General features: G+C 33.8%; 1 protein-coding gene across 8 annotated transcripts in view; it reads right to left on the bottom strand.

Moving 5' to 3' along the window:
• Window positions 1–267: 267 nt before the first annotated feature.
• LOC123307809 (phosphatidylcholine:ceramide cholinephosphotransferase 2-like) overlaps window positions 268–23,010 on the bottom strand; it is a 98,093-nt gene continuing 75,350 nt past the window's right edge. For 6 of the 8 annotated variants that reach the window (XM_044890254.1, XM_044890277.1, XM_044890284.1 and 3 more), the window contains 6 exons: window positions 9,932–10,095; window positions 5,728–5,937; window positions 3,804–4,008; window positions 3,420–3,694; window positions 3,170–3,345; window positions 268–615 (listed from right to left, as the gene is read on the bottom strand). In XM_044890254.1, coding sequence (XP_044746189.1) covers window positions 466–615; window positions 3,170–3,345; window positions 3,420–3,694; window positions 3,804–4,008; window positions 5,728–5,937; window positions 9,932–10,095 — 1,180 coding nt within the window. In that variant the 3' untranslated portion in view covers window positions 268–465. Of the gene's footprint in view, window positions 616–3,169; window positions 3,346–3,419; window positions 3,695–3,803; window positions 4,009–5,727; window positions 5,938–9,931; window positions 10,096–13,032; window positions 13,171–19,767; window positions 19,910–23,010 lie in introns of those variants that run through there. The other 2 variants (XM_044890270.1, XM_044890307.1) reach the window with 2 other exon arrangements.

Here is a 23,010-nt window from a genome sequence, read left to right as displayed (position 1 = left end):
AGAAAAAAAAAATCAAACAAATGTATGAACTGAAAGTATTAGAATAACCCATTCTGGATGTTGCGAATTCAATATATGGTACATTAACATCCGTCAGATTCTTTTTATTGAGATGCAGTTAAAATTCATAAATAAAAAAAGCCGCGAGTAGGTACTGCTTCCAATCACTTTTCGAAAATATCTCTCTAGTCGATTATCAATTCACACTACATCTGAGAAAACTCGAAGGCTATTGAGCCAAAGTAATTAAAAAAAAAAAACGAATTCTAATGTTTTCAACCTAATTAATATATTTTGCACCCTTAGATTTCTATTATTATCTGTATAGTAAACCAATATAAGAGTTTGTACACAAATATTTTCATGTAGTAAGGCATACTTTTCACAATTTTCTAGCAAATCACAATAGTTATCTGAAAAAGTCGAAAATACCCTTTTATCATAGTTACTACTTAGATTTTTACACTAACTATCACGGTTTTTAGAATGGAACTTTCTGGGCCATGGCAATGGCCATTCATATTGTAAAGGAACTGGACCCTCTACATTAATCTCGAAATATTGAAACAGCCAAAACCACCATTCTCGACCTAGAAGATTATGCTGCGTTGCTTGCTGAAAACCAAACAATTCATGATATTAACGATTTTTACAGATATTCAATTGGTGGAGTGTGAAAGGATTTGAATAATGTCCCCCTAGGATATTTTTATAATTAGAAAATTTTGCAATCTTCAACACTATTTCCAGAAATTTTCGGTTCATTTTTCGAAACATATGTTAATTCCGAAATATGAATTTAAAAAATCCCCCCGTCATAAGAATGCGCAAATTTTCATCGAAAACAACCCGATCAAAATAATCCGATTCGTTTCTACCTTTTTGAAATTTTTTTTTCCACTCCCAGAAAACGTTTCGAACTGTACCTTCAGTCTTCTACAGATTACTGTAATCTGTGACCAGCGGCATATGGAACAGCCGGTTAGAACCATTCTATTTAGGTGTTTGTTAAACAGTCATTGCTCCAGCTACCAGACTGAGCTGTTTCATCTCAACGTGTTTGTTCCACAGTAGTTTGTGGTCCAGTGTCACACCGATATATTGGACTTGCTCGGATATAGTGAACCCAATCCCAAACAAGCTAGGAAGCTTGATGTTGCGGGGAACCCCCCTCCTAGTAAAAAGAACCATATCCGTTTTGCTAGAATTAACTAGAGTTCGTTCTCTAAGCACCATTGTTCAATCCTGCGCAGAGCATTCTGCATCAGATCGACGATTACACCGATTACCTTACCATAAATCAGTGGGACAAGGTCATAATCACGATTCGGATACACGAGAGCCTTTAAGGCAGGTTTATGATGTTTTATTGATATCTAGTTAGCCTAGACCAGTTCCATGCATAAAAAATATTGCGTTACCATAGCAAAGAACAATAACTCATTAGAAGTGTCAGTGTAAAGTTTGAGGTCAAAAAAGTAAACCAGAGCTACGCAATAAATTGAAAGAAAGAAGATGTTCACCGAAATTGTGAAAATCGAAAAATTGGAGTATCGAGCTATCATCAAGTACCTGTATTTAAAAGGGTTAAGAGGTAAACAGATTAACGACGATATGCTTAATACCCTTGGTGATCAATTTCCATTGAAGATGATGACCGATCGGGAAGGCCAGTTTCTGTGTCAGTCCCCGAAAATATCGATGCAGTTCATGACATGATTTTATCAGACCGTCGAATTGGGCTAAAACGGATATCTTAAGCACTGAATATTTGATGCGAACGCGTTCATCATATAGTTCACGTCAATTTGGACATGGGAAAAATTGCTGCAAAATGGATACCCAAATGTTTGAATGTTGACCGAAAGCGTGCAAGGGTAGAAGCATCGCGTTCGATCTGTGCTCGATTTGAAAACGATGTAGACTTCTTAAACCGAATTGTTACTATACTTGGGTACATTATGTCTACGATCCAGAAACAAAGCAACAATCGATGGAATGGCGACACTCTGGTTCTCCAATACCTAAGAAGTTTCGTGTTGAAAAATGTGCTGGAAAAGTTCTTGCTTCAATTTTTGGGGATTGCTATGAAGTAATCATGATTGATTTTTTGGATAAGGGTAGAATAATAACCGGAGATTACTATTCGACATTACTGACCACTCTACGGGAAAAAATTAAAGAGAAAAGAAGAGGAAAGCTATCCAAAGGTGTTTTGTTTTGGCAGGACAACGCCTCTGCACACAAATCTCATGTTCCCATGCAAAGAATTCGTGATTTAGGGTTTGAATTACTAGAGCACTCCCTTATTCACCAGATTTGGCTCCATCCTCAACTGAAAAACAGTTTAAAAGGTCGTAAATCTTCCAACGAGGAGGTAATATAAGCTGTGGGGGTCTGGTGGTTTGCAGAACAAGAAGAAACATTTTTTGAAAGGTCTAGAGACGTTGCAGGTTCTCTGTAATAAATGTATACAATCAAGAGGAGAATATGTTTGAGTAATAAAATATTTTGACATTGAAATTTTGTTTGGTTCTATAATAGGCTAAGAATTTTTCAATATAGCCTCGCTTCCGGTTCCTCACATAGGTGTAAACATGCTCCTCTCCATGCAGAGACAACTTGTCTCTGATTACAGAGAATCTATGTTATCTGTGACCTCACTCTAAAGGAGAATCGAGGTGAGCCGGCATCACTTCTGTCGGTTTTTAGACGTGCATCAATGAAAGTCGGTGTGTCGTTTGCCAAAAGCTACTGAATTCGAGATTCAAGTTCAGATTCAATTTTAACGTAGATCGTGGTCCTATTATGTTGACCTAAGAACCACTACTTAATAGGGGACATTACAAGATGATCAAAGCAATATACAATTATCGTTTATTGCATGCTTTACTGGAATAGGAAGGAAGGATCGAGTAACTGCAAATTTCAGGAGATTTTTTCACATTATAAAGTTCCACTAAGTAATGAATTGTGTATAGAAAATTGTAATCTTGTCAGTAATCAATGAAACGAACTCTTTATTACTTCAACTACCGATTACTTTCGGTAATCATATATGTAATTAAAGTGAAGAACATAAATTTTGCCCAAAAAAAAACTAGTTGAGTACTTGATACTGAGATTTTCAGTTGAACTGAATGCAGTTCTCATAAAGTTTCTTACTTACCCTCAAAAATGTATGGTTGGCTAGAGTATGATATAACCAAAATAGTCTTGTCGTGATGAAATATGCTATCACAACATCTATTGTGTAGTGTGCATGACTCATTTCCAAAAAGATAATCCCGAGCAAACTGAGTACCCAATAGACAATACCCACTGGCCACAATCTTCTTGGAGTATCTATAAACATTTCAAAGTTGATTTAAAGCGGTATTCCGAAAAATAAATCTTTCGTATTGACGAAATATACATACATTCTGAAATAACCAAGTAAGTAAGTACTAAAATAACAGTGTGGCCACTGTAGATAAAGTCGCCACAGTAGATCTGATCACCATTTATAGAGAGTCCAAAACCAGCACTCATTTTGATCACTCTTTTTATAACCTGCACAACGGTCGTGTGGTTTGATTCAGGAGCACATGGATACGTGCGATTCGCAAGTGGTAATACAGTCACAAACATAGTGACTGCTCTATACATATACAGTAATGACATCAATAAGAATATTCTTCTCATTATAATGAATCTGTAAAAAAGTACGATTATTTTTATCAACAATCTATTGCGGTTATATTCTATAGTTTCAAGCCAATAATTGAAACGGGCATTTTTATAATAGGGTTCTCTCGACTCACCTGTGCTTATGAAATATTATACATACTATACAGGATATAACGTTAAATACTATAATATACTCTGAAACATTTAAAGCTGGGTCAATTTCAGGTACATTATCTAATATTATATCAGGTAATGGCGGATCATTCAGTGGTACTTGATTGTGTACTATTGATAATGAGATTAAGGTGGCTAGGAAACCAATCATCATGGCAATGGCGGCTGTAAAAAAGATGGACAGTTAAAATATATCGAATACATCAGATTAACAAGAAATTCAATCTAAGTACATATACTAATGAATAAAACTGGAGTGTCCATTTGTGAATCTTCGAAAATTAAATATTTTTTAAGTTTTTTGGGTTACTTGCAGTTTATCTGAACTTAATTAACAATTTTTAAAAATTTTGTCAATCTGTCTTGTATAGGATAACCCCAACAGATATTTACAGGACTGTTTGAGAGGATTCTTCAAGGAAGACTATATTTTACTTTTCAACTTCCCACCATTCCACCGCCAAGTAAGTGAAGTTAATAATATTTGAGCTGTTTACTAAACTAGAGGCGCAGCTATGTCAAAATGCAGAGTTCGGGCAAGCAGTTGAGTGCTTGAGATGGATGATGGCCAAAACCCTATCCCTCTATCTTCTTTTTTTTTCGAGTTTTTTTTCAAGTTATAAGTTAAAACTCATTTTTCGGCACTTCGTACAGGTGCTTCTATTTCGTAAAGAGTCAGTGATATCGAAACACAAATGTTACATTCTAAGGACTTTTTTCATGTAGAATGCAGTTGCGTAGAAAAAGATTTTTTCAGTCCGCCACTTCAGTGATACAATGGTAACTTTAATTTTTTCGAATATGAACCCTATGTTATTTCAACAAATTCCAGTCCTATTTTTTTTCTGATTCAGAATATACCGGGTGGCCCAACCCAGACGGGGCACTCATTTTGAGGGAGTAAATGAAGATATTTTGAAAATCTTTTCTTGTGGTGTGTGTAGGATGTCCCAAAGCACAATTTAAAATTATTGTCATATATACAGGGTATTCGAAAACAAAGATATAGACCAAAGTTACACTTTTTTAAATGCAACACTCTGTATTTGACCTCAAAAATGGAATGGCAAGATCAAATTATGATGATTTCCTTCAGATTACTTTATAGCTCAGAAGCATCCTTTACGAGATAATGGCGAAAATCGAAAATATGGAGTTTTTTATAAATAGCAATTAATGACGAAACTTAGTTACGCCAGCAATACGGACAAAATTTTTTCGAGTAGACAAGTTGGCTCCTCCTACATATAAAGGAAAAAAAACTAGTAAAACATTTTCGCCATTATCTCGTAAATGGTCCTTCTGAGGTATAAAGTGATCTGAAGAAAATCATCATACTTTGAGCAAGCCATTCCATTTTTGAGGTCAAATACAGAGTGTTACATTTGTAAAAGTGTAACTTTGGTCTATATCTTTGTTTTCGAAGACCCTGTATATATGACAATAACTTTAAATTGTGCTTTTGAACACCCTACACTAACCACAAGAAAATATTTTCAAAATATCTTTATTTACTCCCTCAAAATGAGCGCCGCGTCTGGGGTGGGCCTCACGGTATAATATACGTGGCGTCTGTAACTGTTCTTCTAATAAAAATATTTCAAAAACTAGTTCGGTCAAGTTGGCAGGTCATTTTCATTGATAAAATAATACAGTTCGAATTTATTCTCAATATCTTTTTTTTTTAATGAGAGTTTTCCAATTTTGGCATGAAAAACGGGAGAATAATGATATTGCCCAAATAGCATTTCTTCTGCAAATTTCGAAATATTTGGAGAATATATTTTGTTTTTGGGAGCTTAGCAGCGTCGGACTAGTTAAGCACCTGGATGGGTTAGCGATATGTCTTTTCTTTTTTTTTCAAGATAAAGTGAAGATTCTCACCAAAAAATGTTTTCCATCTTTCTTGCGGAAATCGTGGCTCTTCTCTAACTGGTGTGGGCATTTCAATTCTGATGATTCCATTACTGCTACCAGATTTTTGGACATTGTCATCTTCCATACAATAATCATTGTCTGTACTCACTTTGGAGTTTCCCCAGTGGTCCCCTTTCGACGAATTTACTAGCAACGGTTGTCTCTGATACAGATCACCTGGAAGCAAAAATAAGGGATGTATTATGATCCAGCATTGCATTTCTCAGAATATAACCGGAAAAAATCGAATATCCGGTTGAAAAATGTTTTCTTCCGAGGAGAGCATTGATTCTTAAAAGATTTTCGCAGCATTATTTATTTTGAAGGAATATCTGACGTCGCCTATGTGAACACTGAACATTGCTGTGGTGCTTTGGTCTCCGATAGACTTGTGCTGATCAATTTTACACCGTTTCAATTTGTCTACAGACCAGATTCATTTTGAGAATGAAATAGGAGAAATATTTTTCACATTTCACTAAAGCTATAGGGTACCGAAAGATGTTAACTACCCGATTATTTAATTAAAATGTGATTTTCAGCGACCATAACATTATATACCTTCAATATTCTATTGTTCATTAATGTCAAAAAACGCGCATGAAAAAAAAAATGCGTGTGAAGAATTCCTCGTGAATTAGGTTATGGAATTTGGAAGATGACATCCTTTACTTGGGCGTATCGTTCAACTTCAGTTACAACGTATTGTGGTTATATTTCAAATTTGATGAAGATGTCAAGTAAGCGTTTCGGAATTTTGCGAGAATCTACTAGGGATTTTTCTCAAAGCGATTTCATGTTCAAAATAACACTAGAAGTTAATGTTATTGAAATATAACGAATTTTAGCTCTTCGAATAATATGGTGGTACAAGCACAGCCTTCTGAAGTACTCTCTATAGACGGTACAAGATACGTTTGCAAATAGAATATAAACCTGAAAAATTCTAAAGCCTACTCAACTTTTGGGCACACGTTATTTCATAGGAGGATATTCCGGCTCAGAATTTAATTCATACATGTACATATATAGTTTTGGATAAAAAAAAACGACAAGCAAATTTTCATAAAATTTCAATATATTGAATAAATTTTGAGGTTTAGCTACGATATTTATCTTTTTTCATCTTTTTGATATTGGATTTGCAAAAAATGCCTACAAATATTATACTTGTGGAACAATTAATTCGGTAATTAAATTCAAATCTTATGAACGCACGGTGAAAGAATTCCACATTTCAAGAAGAGCCAGCCGAACATTTCTGGATGGTTTCTAACATTGGCATCCTTTGCATGTCAGCATTCCATTGAACTAAAGAAACTTTCTTTAGTTCAATGCAGCATTCCCAACGTGTTTAACGTGCCCGATGGGGTTTAGATCAGGGCATCGTGGAGGCCAGTTTAATCGTTGTAATGTATCTTATAGAGATAAGATAAATTAGTTTAGCGCTAAACATTCATGATCTATTGTATCTAAATTGTTGTGCGTTCAAAGTATATTATGTTTGTGAATATTATACAGATTGAGGAAATTCTACTTAGAACATAGGGATTGCCCATGAAAAAGAAGAGGAGTGTAGAAATGCAATTGACCAGTTAAGAATATATTTTATTGAATGTGTCTTCCCCTTCAAGACTAAAATGCCACTAGAAAGAAAAAAGGAAATATATAAGCAAAAACATAAAAATATTATAGAATTTGTAAAAAAAATGCTTGTCTGTTTTTTCTTCAGGAGTATAACTTTTAAGGTATTAAAACGTCTGCGAGGAGTTGGAGGCAGGAAAATATGAAAAAAATATAAAAATAAAAACTCACATGTCTCTGTGAGTTAATTTTGGAACTGGACATGATTTGTTCACATTCATCCTAATTAACCGAACGGCATCCATTAGTGATCATTAGAATAATGTTAAACAAACATTCTCGATAAGAGTTCTAAGGTTTTCTTCATAGATCTTTGCACAGGTAATAATAATGTTTCTTTGAAGGATTTACAATTTTCAGATCATATTTTGTATTCCAACTCCTGAAAACTTTCGTTACCTGAATCAGATCTTTGTGCTATATGTACAAATGATACATATTTTAAGCAAGGGTATATTTTTCTCATAGAGTATTCTTGACAATGATTCCATGAATTAATTCACCTAAGGACAAATACAATTGAAATTTAACTAAAATATTTTCCAAGATTAATATGAATATAACGAAAATGAAGTACAAAATAACTAGACCAATATTTGAAAGTGACGTAAAATGACAACATCAAAGACGATGAGACGTGGGCACAGATATAAAACTACAGAGTACCCCAAAAAAAAAAAGAATTCATAAACAATGGTTATGGTTAGATAAATCCTTATATCAAGAAACTTCGACTTGAGATTTATTTATAATATCAATGTGATAATTTGAGTTCATTTTGTGTGAGTGCCAATGCACATTCGCTGCAAAAGAGAACGAGAAACACTTTTTACCGTCTAGCTCAAGTTCAAGTAAGTTAGTTTGCAAGTTCTTAGAACTGTGATAAAAATGAAAATAGGCGATGGCTCACGATGGGATATGGTTTTCTATATTCCTTCAAAGGCATTTGATGACAACTAATCGATAAAATCCATTGGCGGGCCGTAAGGGAGACAAATTTGGACTTTGAAAATTGAGGAAGAGATTGGTTTGAACTGTGATATAAATGAAAAGAGGCGATGTGGAATGGTTTTACACACTGCTCAAAACATATTCAGGGGAACACTTATTTTTTTGAACTTGAATCAAATATCCATTATTGCTATACAGGCTGCCCCAAATTCGATGTCCAGTGAAGGGATCTCAGAAACCAGAAACAGGAAGAGCTAGAGCCAAACCGATGACACATTTCCTAGCTCTTTTTCAGAGAAACAAAGAATGGTGAAAACCGTAGCCTCCTACGATCCTTCGTTTTTGAGATATTAGCAAAAAAATGAGATTTTGACGATTTCGAAAAGTTCTCATGAATGAAGATCTGAAAGTTGAACTTTCTATACAGGGTGTTTTCAAAGGTGAGGTTTTTTTTGACAGAAGGTAGAACTCATCAAAATAAGTCTTTTCACCAAAAATTGTCTATATCAAATATCTGAGAAAATTTCATTGAATATCAAGTACAGCGGGACTGTGGAAGGTGACTCCGGCATCGCAAAAACAGAACAATACATAAACATATGGCTGGACAATGAATGGTTCAGTACCAAGTTCATCGGATTAGATGCAGCAGATCACTTTTGAGAGAATCATAATTGTTGCGTGCAATTTAGGGTGAAAAAATGTAGAAAGTCGAGGCGGTTTCTTGAAAATGCTTATGTTAGTTATGTTGAAAAAGTGCTATGATGTTTCCCCATTTCATGAATTGTGAATAATTTAGGAGAATTTTATTGGTGAGATTTTGAAGTAATATTCTTTTTTCTACACTTGTGTCCTAAGTCTCTTCCGTCAGTTGGTATCGAATTGAGCCATTTCATAAAATCGTTTAAGTTACTAAAAAATGATGAGAAAAATTCGGCAATCTTAAGTTTCCATTTTCATTACCACGTAAATATCGAACGAGCCAATATCCTAAACGAAACCACATGATCGAATCGATAAGTTTTTTCCATTGCTTTGCTATAATTCAGCTAACAAACGGTCTAGGGTAGTATTAGGATCTATTTCAGTAATAATCTTCAATTTTGTCATTTTGAAAGTTTTGTATAGGTGATTTTTGGTGAGACGCTTCATTTTGACCAGTTCTACCTTCTTTTGAAAAAAAAAGCCCCACCTTTAAATACACCTTGATATGCACTTTATTATTATCCACTTCAGTTTGAGCGGTTTTCACTCCTGATACGAATGAACTTTCTGAGAGCAAACACTCAAAAGAAAAATCAAGGTTTCCTCCAAAGTCTAGGTCTAGGGTAAAAAGAAGGGTGAATAAATGAATCGGTGAACTAATTACAATACCACACGCTCGCGGGTTAATCGAGTTTTCCATAACTCATTATATGAAGAAATTGCGTTGGTTAAACGTCAGAAAATAATTATAGGGATCATGAGCGTTGTGGAACTGCCGGAAAATCATGAATGTAAATTAGTTGGTTTAGTAATTTGGAGTCGCTTGTACATATGATGCATATTGCATTACGAAATTGATTCATTTACCTACCTTGTACCATATCTTTAGAACTGCTCGAAGTTTCAGGTTCTTCAGACGTGGGAGATGTGAGGACAGCTTTTGGACCTAATAAGGCATGTACTGAGTTATGCTGGGGCACTTCTGCTATTGAATGGATAGTGCCATAATCTGCAAATTTAGGCTCTATCACCATCCTGTAAAAGAAAAAAATAGTTAGAAAACAAATAAAGAAAGAAACAGAAATATATCATAAGGTCTTAGAATTTCCAGTTTTCACCAAGGCGATCGAAAAACTTAGAAAGTTTAAAAGTGAACTCCATTGGAAAAACTGGTGCGCAATAAGTGCATATTTTGAACTAACAACAATGAATCCAAAAGATCTTTTCTAATTTAACCAATGTAATCGTCATTATAGCCAATTCCATTATCCTATGATGAAAAAAGGTTTATAAAAAAAAAAAACAAAAATCACCAAATCATCCTCAGTATCAAAAGGTTGCTATACATTTCTGCACAAAAAGGAAGGTTTTCTATTTAAAAAACTCAACTACATTCCACCCTTCATACAGGGTTCATGACAAACTCATCAATTTTATGAATAATTTAAAATGAAAGTTGACCTGTTCGAGCATTTTCTACAGAATAGTTAGTACCGAAGATGTAAAAATTTTGTATGGATACATTCACAGAAATAAAATACAGGGCGATTCACCGAGGTGGCCTATTATTAGACGATTATGGAGACCTTATCATAATTTGGAGCTGAAAATTAGCATGCTGGGGTTTTAGACGATGAACTTGTTAACTCTGAAAGTATCCATTTCCAGTGTAGGGTTTATTTAGGCAGTTCTCCTCTATTTTTACTTAGATTCGTCTGACACTATTAAAAATATAGGTTTAAATTTGAAAACCCCGAGTTTGGATGAATTCGATTGGTCCAACTCGATGAAATCCTATTCATTTCAGGTCCATTTCAGTAAACATGTATACTATTACATAATGGGAAGATTTAAAATGGTAAGGATTTTCTGGAAAAAAACCTCATCAGCAGAAAGATTCCAAAAGGTGTGACCTACCCAGAGTATGGCATACTTTCGAAAATGCCATTGAATCAGCTATCTAACGATTCTGATACACTGGGTGTGCCATTTGAAGTAAAAAAACTAGGCTTTTTCCGTTATAAATAGAAATTGATGCAAAGGTCTGAAAATATTTTGGGGAGAAAGTTTATTGTGATTAGCTTTCCTTATAGGCCATCGTGTTGAACTACCCTGTATAACGGCTGTAGAAAACCCACCCTGAATAATACCATTGAGTATTAAGCCCTTTGAACATTCAAAGATGATATCGAATTGAAGAGGAGCTTTTTGATAATGACAGAAAGGAACCAGTACCAAGACAAGCGAATCAGGATGATCAACCCTTGGAACATAGCAGTGATACGAATGTATTTGTTGTGGTACAAACATTCGATGCTTCTCTGTCTAGAGCGACACTAAGGCAGTGGCGTAAAATAAATAAATTTATAAATCTCCTACCTTCTTGTACGAAAAATTGATGTGACAATGATGTCAGATTCAGTTATCTCAATTGTGATTGGCTACACTAAGTAATTGTCTCATTCCAGTCTTTGGACAACAACAAATGTTTATTATCCATTCCTTGTATCTATGTTCCAAGGATCAACCAACGGAAATATTTTTATCAGAAACTGGCAATAAGAAAATCCAAAATACGAAAAGTCCCTGGTGAGGACAATAACTATACTGAGTTGATCAAACCGTTTGATGATGGAAGATTGAATTTTTGACAAATAATATGCAGTAGCTTGAGGAGAGGTAATGTTGGTTACCTTCTGTAGCTAAAGGTTGAATACGTTACATCAGTTATAGATTTCAAAAAATCAACCCGAAGGTGAAATGCATATGATGCAGTGGCTGGGAATGGGTATCTCTCGAAGGGATTAACGGATAATTACAAGAATGTTAAATTCTTCAACAAAAATCATCTTGTGTCAATGGAAGTCAAAAGAACTAAAGGAAGTTTCAAGGCGAGTGGAACTTCACCTTTAAACAAAAATTTCACATAAATTAACGATTAACAAGACAACTGGCTCGTATTTATGGCTGTTTATTTTTAATACTTTGATATAATGATAATAATGTTTAGCGGCCCTAAATATGCAGCACTTTGCTCACAAACTTCCCAACCCTCTAAATCAGCTGATTTTTCCCTTCGTACCTCTCCCACTAGGTGTTTACGAATATACCGATTATGGATACAATTCATTGTCAAGGGTTACTTATCTTATAATAACTTTTTGGTATCTTAAAAGTCCACTATCGAGTTGAAAATTGTTGCTCTATTAAACTGTCTATGCAAGAATGCAAAGCAATCGTTTCAGTTCATTTGTTTCTGTTCTTTTCAAATATGCAAAGGAATTTCGATATACAGGATGTTGTTTCAAGGATAAAATCCTTTCAAAAATTTTTTTCAACCCGGACCTAAATGTTCCTCTTGGATATTAAACGATTAATTTGAGCGTAAGAAATTTGTGTGCGAAATATAAAGGAAATATACATGGTTGTAATAAATGTGATATACCCAGAACCCTCTATACGCCTTCAAAGTATTTCCGTTTCCCAATGAAACACCCTGTATAACTAAATCCTTAGAGAGCATTAAAACGTAAAATATCGATATGAATTTTTTAGTTTGTTTTGATGTGCCATTCTTCCCCTTCTTATTTCAGTAGTTCCAGAGATCCTATATCGAAATTGGACCATCCTTGATAAGTAGGCATATTTCACTTCATTGATTGTATACGTAAATGAAAAAAAAAATTGTAGGAGAGCGTTGAGGTCGAGCATACGCTTGAATCATTGTCCATTAGCTCTTTTATTGTAGTGAAGTCTGGAGCTACCTTGACGTCAGCAGAATATATTTTGATGAGTTAAAATTAATCTTTTATCAAACTCCTCGTTATCAAATGAACAAACATTTCAATAGAAAATTCCATAAAAAATTTTGACGCTAATGAAACCGCATAAATCATACATCGATAGTTGAAGGAGGAAGAACTATTTCGGAAATCAGTGTGACACCATAAATAGATTCGTGGGAGAACTCACCATATAAAACTTATTCACACCCACACCTATCCAATACTCTAATTACAGTAGACTCACATTGATAACAACAGAATCTTTCACTAAAACTAACAAAAAACCACTCAATACGAATCTTTAAGTTCACAGGGATTTTCGTTTCCGAATTTGAAATTAGAAAATACTAATACTCTTTCCAAGCGGTCGAAACCTCACGTTAAGTTTTGAAATGGGATTTGTCGCTCCGATAAAATCGGACTAAAATCTAAATATGCATTGGCAACGCAAACGGATACGTTGTAGTCGGTAGATGATATGGCGCATTCATAATAATGGAACTCTTATTGTTTATCTTGGTTTGTCATAATAACATCATTATGTCATAGAGTGATGTTAGAAACTTCCTCCTAGTAAACTACATAATAAATCTAGTATCGGAATGAAATTGAGAAAAAACTTTTTGAAAATTTGCGAACTCTATTTGTGAAACGAAAATAATTTTTGTATGGAGCGTTCGTCAAAATTCATCGTCTAGTGGGATATGAAGTTTAACACATGATATTGCGAACGTAGTGCTTGGCTTGGTACACAAAATGAATCCATTGCTATACAGGGCGAGTCTTTGACTAGTACAAATATTTTAGCAGTATTGCTGGTACTTCGGCTGAATACCACTGTGTTCAAAAGATCCATAGATGTGTAGTGTCACAAATTCAACTAGTTATTCTGAAGGTAACTTTGTTTTTTATCTTTTCATCAGGACTGAATTGGAAAAAATGGTATATAGTGTTTTTTTTGACCTACTGTCAAAATATTCGCAAGAGTAAAAGACTCATCCTGTATATTTTCCTATAACGTGCGGAAAACATTCCATTCAATGAGCCATATTGCAGTAATCGACAAAAATTTGCCATTTGAAAAAAAATTTCGGTAAGAAATTAGACAAATGAATACTATACTAGTGTGGATATCGATTGAAATTTAATCTGGGAGGATTCTGCATCTTCCAAAACTTTTAAGGGTTTTCACTCCGAATCACTAATGTATTTGGCAAATTTTTATATTGGATGGAAAACAAAATGCTATATTTCAAAAAGAAATCTTGAGTGAGGCAATGTTCCTCCGTTTTTCTCTATAGTCAAGTAGGAACACAACTCTCATAGTTGTCGTAGTTCTTTTGTAGCTCATGTCTGACTAACCAAGTATATACTAGCTTCACCGGGAATTCCAATTTTCAAGATACATGTAACGTGTGTTCAAAAAAATTCGTCGTCAAGTAGGCTATGGAATTTTGTAGGTTGATTTTCTGTGACTGAACGTAATTCTTTCCTTACATTACACTCATCAGTCATCACAGCCAAATGTAAACATTGATGACATTAACCTATTTATCGTAATTTTGTATGAAAAGGCAATTTCTCAGAAAAAATTACTTGCACATTCAATAATGATTTATTAGCATTTTTTCATTGAATTAGATTACAAGAATCCAAATAATCTGATCTGAGGCGATTGGAAAAATTAACCTGAGTTCATAAGTCAAAGACATGAATCTTGAACGAATCGAGTATTATGGTTTTTGTACTTACAATTATGTGAAAAGGTTATACCTATTACAGTAGGTAATAGAAATAAATCACACTAAGAACCTCAGAATATGTTTATTTCTCAATGAATAAAATATTGAATTGACGCTGACAGTGAAAATCCATAACCAGAGGCAGTCTCTGCCATAACTGAAGAAACTGAATTATAGGATTTTCATTACAATGAGTTTCACGTTTAAGAGTTCTATATAATTAAAGTAGCTGTTGGAAATGTCCTCCTCTTTGCTCCAAACACTTCTCACATCTTCTTTTGAGAGATTCAAAGACATTATTCAATATAAAAGGATCATCGTTAATTAGATGAATTTTTTCAATGATCCTAGTCTTGAATTCGTCCAGATTAGAAATAGGTGATTGGAAGATATAATTCTTCAAATGAGGCCATAAGAAGAAATCACATGGTGTAAGATCACACGATCTTGGAGGAAATTCATTTTCAGTATTGAGGCTAATGATTCGATCCTGAAAAATATTCCTTAGTGTAGCCAATGTTTCTACAGCTGTGTGTGCTCTGGCTCCATCTTGTTGAAAATAACTATATGACCATTCTTCGAAATTTAATTCAGCTATAAAAGGCATGATAATATCCTCTTTATAGCGTTCTGCTGTTAAAGTTCCGTCAAAGAAAATAGGTCCAACAATTCTTCTCTGACTGATAGCACACCAAACTCAAATTTTTTGAGAACGAAGTGGTGTCTCAATGTAAAAATTTTCCGGTTTTTGCTGCTCCACATTCTCATATTTTGGGAGTTGACATATCCAGAAAGATGAAACCAGGCTTCGTCGGAGAAGAAAACTTTATTCAGGTTATCGATGAATTCGTTTAGAAACCACTGACAGAAGGCCATTCTACGAGGGTAATCAACATCTTCAATCTTCTGATAACATGTCAATCTATAAGGATACAAATTGATGTCTTCTTTCAAAATTGTGTGACATGTACCAACAGAGACTCCAGCTAGTTGAGATAAAACCCGAATAGAGGTTCGTGGAGCTTCTGTCATCACATTCTCAACATTTTCGATTAACTCGGGTGTTCTATTCTTTGGTCGACCACTTCCTTTTTTTCTTTGAACGCTACCTGTTTCACGAAAAACGCTCACACATCGCGAAACAGTACTCTGGAAAGATTGGTAATCTACAGCAACGTTGGGATACTCGATCCTGAAGTCGCTAAGACATTTCTCAACAGAATATTTCCACTCGCCTTCTATTTTCTCCCCATTTCTGAAGTAGGATTCAATAATGAATGCTTTTTGTACGTCGGTAAAAACCATCTTTATTATTTGTTGATAATTTTAATTTAACAACAATCCAAAACGCTAACTTGACAGCTAACCTGTAATAATAATAGAGCACAAGCTAAGAACTACGTTTAGATACGCAATATCGGCATTTAAAATTCCATAGCCTACTTGACGACGAATTTTTTTGAACGCACGTTACTTTCCTAAAATCATGGTAATCATTGAAATTCTGTGATTGATAATAATATTGCAGAATATACAGTTGGCTTTGTTGAGAGCACGTTATATTTTATTGAAGCTCACTTCGTTTATCATATTATGTAAGAATAAAAAAATTAATTTATTTCTATTGTTGAATCATTCACCCCAACACAATTTGCAATAATAAGGCGCAACCAAAAAAAAAACCAGTGAGCGGCATAAATAAATAATTCATCGAAATCTTATCTTTTTTTGTCAAAGGACTGATCGGGCTCTCTAAAATCGACCGGTAGAATTGTTCCATTTCTAAGGAATGTAAATAGAGTTGAACAGTGTTTACTTAAATTATTTGTTGATGTTCACTTGAGTATTTGATAAAGTTAAGTTTATTTAGGTGTTGCTTGGTTATTCAATCAAGATGAATGAAATTTTGTGTACATATCGCTGGTATGATGAAAACACTATTTCACACCAAACATAACGAACTCAAGATTGTTTGATTTGAAATTTATCTGATCTAGGATTATTTACTACTGGATTGATTATTGTTATTGGAAACCAATATATCGAAGTTTTCTGAATAATGGAATTACAGATAGTTCCATACTATATATAGTTTTTTCATTTTTAATTCTAGAAGCGAACAAGGATGATCTTTTTATATTAATCTTTCCTCAAGATATTTTTGTTAACAATTCATAACATCGTTGAATGTTGTGAATATAAACTAAGTAACATTGAATTATGAATATCCTTATCGTGCCCATACAGGGTGAGTCTTTGAATAGTACAAATATTTTAGCAGTAGATTCTCGAGATCAAAAAAAAACTTTTTTCCCCTATAATTTTTTCCGAATCGGCTCGGTTTAAAAGGGCCATAAAAATTTTTTATTTTTACTTCTATTTCACGAACGGTTTCATCGAATGAAATGAATTTCGAAATATAGTTTTCCAATTATTTGATTAATTTTTTTCGAGCACAAGATATCACCCACGTCTTTCAGTTTTCCCATCATGACCATTACGTACCACAGAAATACCAAACATATGAAGAATACTTCCATTTTACAAAACGTTCAAATATTTCTTCAATAGCGTCCAACTTAGTTTCAAAAGTTGGGTTCTTTGAATTTTTGGTATTTTTATGGTATGTAAATGTCATAATGAGAAAACTGGAAGAAGTGGGTGATATCTTGTTTTCCTTTAACATTTTTTCCGAATCGGCCCGGTTTAAAAGATACAGGCTGTTGAAAAAAAACAAAAAAATGTTATTTTTAGTTTCAACTCAGAAACATAATAAGATATCACCCACGTCTTCCAGTTTTCACATTATGACCATTAGGTGCCATAAAACTACCAAAAATTCCCAACTCTTGAAATTAAGATGGAAACTATTCCAATATCCATTGGAAGTTTTGTAAAATAAAAATATTCTTCATATTTTCTCCTATAATGAGCCGTTTTAAGTAATTTGTTCAAAAATGAAAAATATCTGGTAAATTCAAAAAATGGGGTACTTTGGCCGAATGTAACTCAAAAGATCCAGAGATGTCACAGATTTATCTAGTTATTCAGGTAATTTTGTTTTTCCAGAAGTAGGACAGCTTATTATGAAAACTTTTCATCAGGGCCGAATCGAAAAAATGGTATAAGAAAAAAAGTGTTTCTTTTGACCTCAAGAATCTAAGGTTAAAATATTATAATAATGTTTATTCAATTATTTGTACCAGTCAAAAACCTGTATAGTCTCTAGTGCCAAGCATAATTAATATCTTGGCTCAAATACAATTATCCTTGCAAATTTGAACGAAATGATTTAGGAAAAATCGAAACATAAATTTTACCAACATAAAGGGCTTAAAACAAAAAAATATAGAAAACCCCCTTGAAACCACCTTTTTTCAAATTAATTGAGAAACAGTACATGAAAAATCGCAAAAATTTTTGGTCCACTGTTATGTATTTTAATAGCTAGAAATTCTATTTCTATACTGCATTCACATTTATTTTAGCAGTCGGTTGGCCATGAAATGATTTTCTCAAATTTTTGTAACTAGAACGCAGTAAGGTTGGCACTCCTGAAATGTCGTTAATGTCATAACGCCGTCGCCACAACTTAAATCAATTAGTATTACGAAAATACCGAAAGTGATTGAAAAAAGAGACAGGGTTTCAGGAAGTGCTATTCAGAATTCAGGTTCGCTCATTCAAATAGTTATACCCTGATATTCTAAAATGCACAATACGTCATACCGTAGCGAACATATTCAATGTAAGAGAATAGAGAATTTATATAATGATTCATCTGAATCTAAACGACTTCTATTTCAGCTGAATATTTCCACAATCAGAAAGATTGTGAATGAAGAGAATGACAAAGAATTTCCTTCTTTTGGGAGACCCAAAAAAGTGGTGGCATTTGAGAATTTTCTGTTTGAGTGAATTAATGCGAAAAGTTTAATACAGGATTTTCGATGAATGTCATCGTAGAATAAGTTCCAGAAAATTGATTTTTCTATTTTTCATTTGACTTGTCCTTTACATTGTAAATGTCTGAAGGTACCAATAAATACCTAATTATTATTATTATTTCAATGTATTGAGATGAACAGCCACAAATACGCGCCAGTTGTCCTGCTAATTGTTTATTCATGAGAAATTTTTGTTCAAAGGTGAAGTTCATCTTGATTGAAACTTCCTTTAATTCCTTTTACTTATATTGATGCAAGATGACTTTTGTTGAAGAATTTAACATTCTTCTATCTATCTGTTAATTCCTTCGGGAGATACCCATTCCTAACCACTGCAACATATGCATTTCATCTTCGACTTAATATTTTTGAAATCTTCAACTGATGTAACGTAATCAAACTTTAGCCAAAGAAGATAACGAACATTAACTCTCCTCAAGCTAGTGCATTTTATGATATTATACTGATCTCTTGTATTTCCCCTCAAATAACTGGATTTGGTATGCCTTCAATCAGTTTGAATAAACTTCAATTATGTTCGTCACATATTTTCCCAAAAGATTCGATATTGTGATAAAAATACGTAATAACAGAAACTTTTACGTAGAACGGGCAACATAGCGTTGATTTAAAACCAAAAAATGTTTTGACAAGCGTCATAACCCCACATTTTCGTACTATAGAGTGAAATGTGTCAAATTTCCATGGGCAACCGACTGCTAAAATAAAAGTAAATGGAGAATAGCTATTAGAATAATTCACTAATTTTGAGGACTATCAGCGAGGGTGATTTTTTTGACGAGCTTTAGTAGGTTCTATTTGAATATTGCCTGTATTTTGAGAGATAGGTACTTATAAATAGCATTATTCGTTACAACTGTACTTATATACTTTTTTCTATAGATACATATTATCTATAGGTCAAGAGTTCCACTTCCTAATATCTCAAATAATATGAACTTGAATTCAGGATAACCAGAGCGAAACCTAGAGTTTTCTTTAATGCCTTATTCCCAGCCTCCTGGAAGGGAATATCACTGATACTAAGATTGATTTCGGAAACTGAACAATTTATACACTCTTCTGTTTCACATTTTTGGTACTAGAGAATAAATTCTTGACGGCAGAAGATGTTGTTTTCGATCTAGCTTTCAATTTCAATCATTTAATCATGAAAATAAATAGGAAATTGTTTCCGTACGGGAATTATGAAACCATTTCAACATAACTCACAGTTCTATATCATTTGAGATTCTTTTTTCCTGTTCGCTACACATGGTAGAGAACTGTTCCACTGTTGTCATTTCATCACTTGCAAATACTCATTCATACTAAAATTTTCATATTTCGGTAGGTGACACTTATCTCCACGATAAGCAGCAGTATCATTCCGATGGGAACCTGCATATCGATAAATGACCCAAGAAGCCGGCGTTAGTGGAAATGAGTGATAGAACGGATGATTTTCGTCTCCGATTACGATGATTCACCGAGGAATTCATATTATTTTACGTTGTTGTGAGTCGAATGAATAACAGATAAAATGCTGCATTGTTACGCGGAGTATGGGTTATAGTTCTATTCCCATTTACGATTCATTCAAGATATGCTTCATTAACTGCTTCACTTGCATACATTTGTGGGATGATAATTATTTTTCAGCAGTTATTAAGCTTTTCGTTGAATTAAGAAAGAAACTGTTATTGGTGTAGGATTCGGGTTTGTAACAGCTGCATTTTCTTCGATTCTACAAATATCTGATTGAAATTTGTTGCTTATACTGAGTTTATACAAAATACAATACACTTTTTTCATCCTTTTAGACAGTACAATGTTGTATAGGACACCAAAGGAAAGGGAATAATACAATTGAAACAATATCAGAAGTAAATTTCAACCACATAAACATGCTAACATAATGAGCTGGCAATAAATTCATTAGTAGGTACTGTAATAACATCTGTGAGTGAACAGAGTTTTTATTTCTCTTTTGAACTGTTTATCATTTAGTAATTTGGATCTATCAGGTAGATGATTGTAAAATTTTATACCAGACATTTTTGGTGATGACTCATATTTGGACTGTGTTCTGTGTTTGGGTACACAAATAATATTTTGATGCCGAGTATTATAATTGTGGAAATCTGAGCATTTCTTGAAGCCAACCAGGTTATTTCTCACAAACATTGAACAATTCAGCATATACAGTGTTTTCAAAGATAAGGCTTTTTTTAAAGAAGGTAGAACGTTTAACCAAAAATTGTCTATATAAAATATCCCAGATGGCTGAGATACAACCCCTAGAAGTTCGACAAAATTTCATTGAATTTCAAGTACGGGACTGTGGAAGGTGACTCTGGCTTCGCAAAAACGAAACAAAACCTTAACACATGGCTGGACAATGAATGGTTCAGTACCAAGTTCATCGGTTTAGATGCATCACTTTTGAGAGAATCATAATTGTTGTATCGTGCAATTTAGGGTGAAAAAATATTTATAAAATCGAGGCAGTTTCTTGAAAGTGCTTATGTTAGTTATGTTGAAAAAGTGCTATGATGTTTCCCCATTTCATCCCATTGACGATTGTTGGAATGTTCGAACAAGATTTTGATGCCCACTGTGAAAAAATTCGTGAATAATTTAGACGAATTTGATTGGGGAGATTTTGAAGTATTATTCTATTTTTTACACTTGTGTCCTAAGTCTCTTGGTCAGTATCGAAATGAGCCATTTCATAAAATCGTGGCACTCAATATAATGAGATAAATTCGGCAATCCCGAGTTTCCATTTTCATTACCACGTAAATATCGAACGAATCAATTACTAAACGAAACCATATGGTCTAATTAGGAATTTTTAATTAGGAGTTTTTTCCCACTGCTTTGCGATAATTCAGCTAACAAACGGTCTAGGTTCGTATTAGGATCTAGCAGGTACATATTTCAGTAATCAATTTCAATTTTTTTTCAACTTTGTCTGTTGAAAGTTTCATAGGGGCGATTTTTGGTGAAACGCTTCATTTTGACCAGTTCTATTTTCTGTTGAAAAAAAGCCTCACCTTCAAATACGCCCTGTATATGCAAGGAAACGTCAAGATACCAAACTTTCTGAGTGTCTCACACCAGATTCGTGAAAAATATTGTTCAGAGCGAGAAAAATCAAAAAATAAATTTTTTCGAAATCTATTCTTCAAATATGATTGATGGTCTCAAGTACCTAATGCAAAAGAATAATTGTCATGTGATACAGAACAGACATTGAAAAATACAATTTTACTATTTCGAGAATATCTGTGAACATTGTTTAAATATTAGATACAATTCATTACGATACATATTTTTGACAGAGATTATTTGCACGTGGTGGACAGTATAGAAAAGCTTTGTGAGTTACATTTCCTGAATGTTTCGATTGTGCGTTTTGACAATGTTCTAGAAGTTATCAAAATAGCAAAATTGTTAGTTCTGCACCATATGATATTCATCCTTTTGCATCAAATTTGATGAAAAATGCATTTATACTGAAACATCGATTTTGAAAAAAATCTTCCTTTCTGGTTTTTTACGTTCTGAACGATATTTAAAAAAAAAAGTTCTATTTGTACGGCACTACCGGCAGCAATCTGCCCGATATCTTTTCAACGTGAAAAGTCCAAGACAAATACGAAGTTCATAGGTTACAAAAATCCCGTTTAGAAAAAACAGCGACGGCATTAATTAGGACGCTTTTTCAATGTCCGTTACGAAAGCGCCCGACTACCAAAACTGGGAACACAATAGTCTTGTGCCGCATCTGAAGGTACCCATTTATTTTATTTCGTGTTAATTACACCTTTGATTGAAAAGAATCCAACGCCAACAAGCTTTTTCCGAATAGTCCCAATCGAGAGGCGCTGTTTAAACGCGTTATATCCAAACGATTTAAAGTCCACTTGCTCATATTTGTATGAATGTGTGCACGAAGCCTTAGATCTCTACTGGACTTATTACTTAGCAGGCTGAAATTGTGTAATTGTCTGTATTCTGTCCTTCGCCTAACAAGAACTGAATTTATTCCGATAATAATAAATTTATACTTCTAGAACATTTAATCAATAATTTCAGGGCCCCTAACAACTTCAAACTTTTCATATCGATCATTATTGAACAAATTATGACTTATGAAAATGGTTGGACGGATAAAATGACAAGTCAATTTAAGGCAATTAGGTTACGGCTAAAGTTCACTTCAATGGAACGATTCCCTAACGTCCGTCGTAGTTTTTCCGAGATTTATTGTTTTCCAAATGACGACTGTGAATTTTACAAATCAAGTTATTATTTTTGAAAAATAATTTTACAACTTATCACCTCCCGCTTTTCTCACACTTTTTGTAAAAATAAGACTGCAAAGCAAAGTACCTTACCTTCTATACAAGGTGCCCGACGGTGGATCACATATCAGACGTTTATACAGGGTGTTTTCAAAGGTGAGGC

This window comes from Coccinella septempunctata, chromosome 1 (assembly GCF_907165205.1).
Source record: "Coccinella septempunctata chromosome 1, icCocSept1.1, whole genome shotgun sequence".
Taxonomy (NCBI): Eukaryota; Metazoa; Arthropoda; class Insecta; order Coleoptera; family Coccinellidae; genus Coccinella; species Coccinella septempunctata.
The sequence above is the reverse complement of the archived record's forward strand: the minus strand, read 5'-3'. Positions and strand labels throughout refer to the sequence as shown.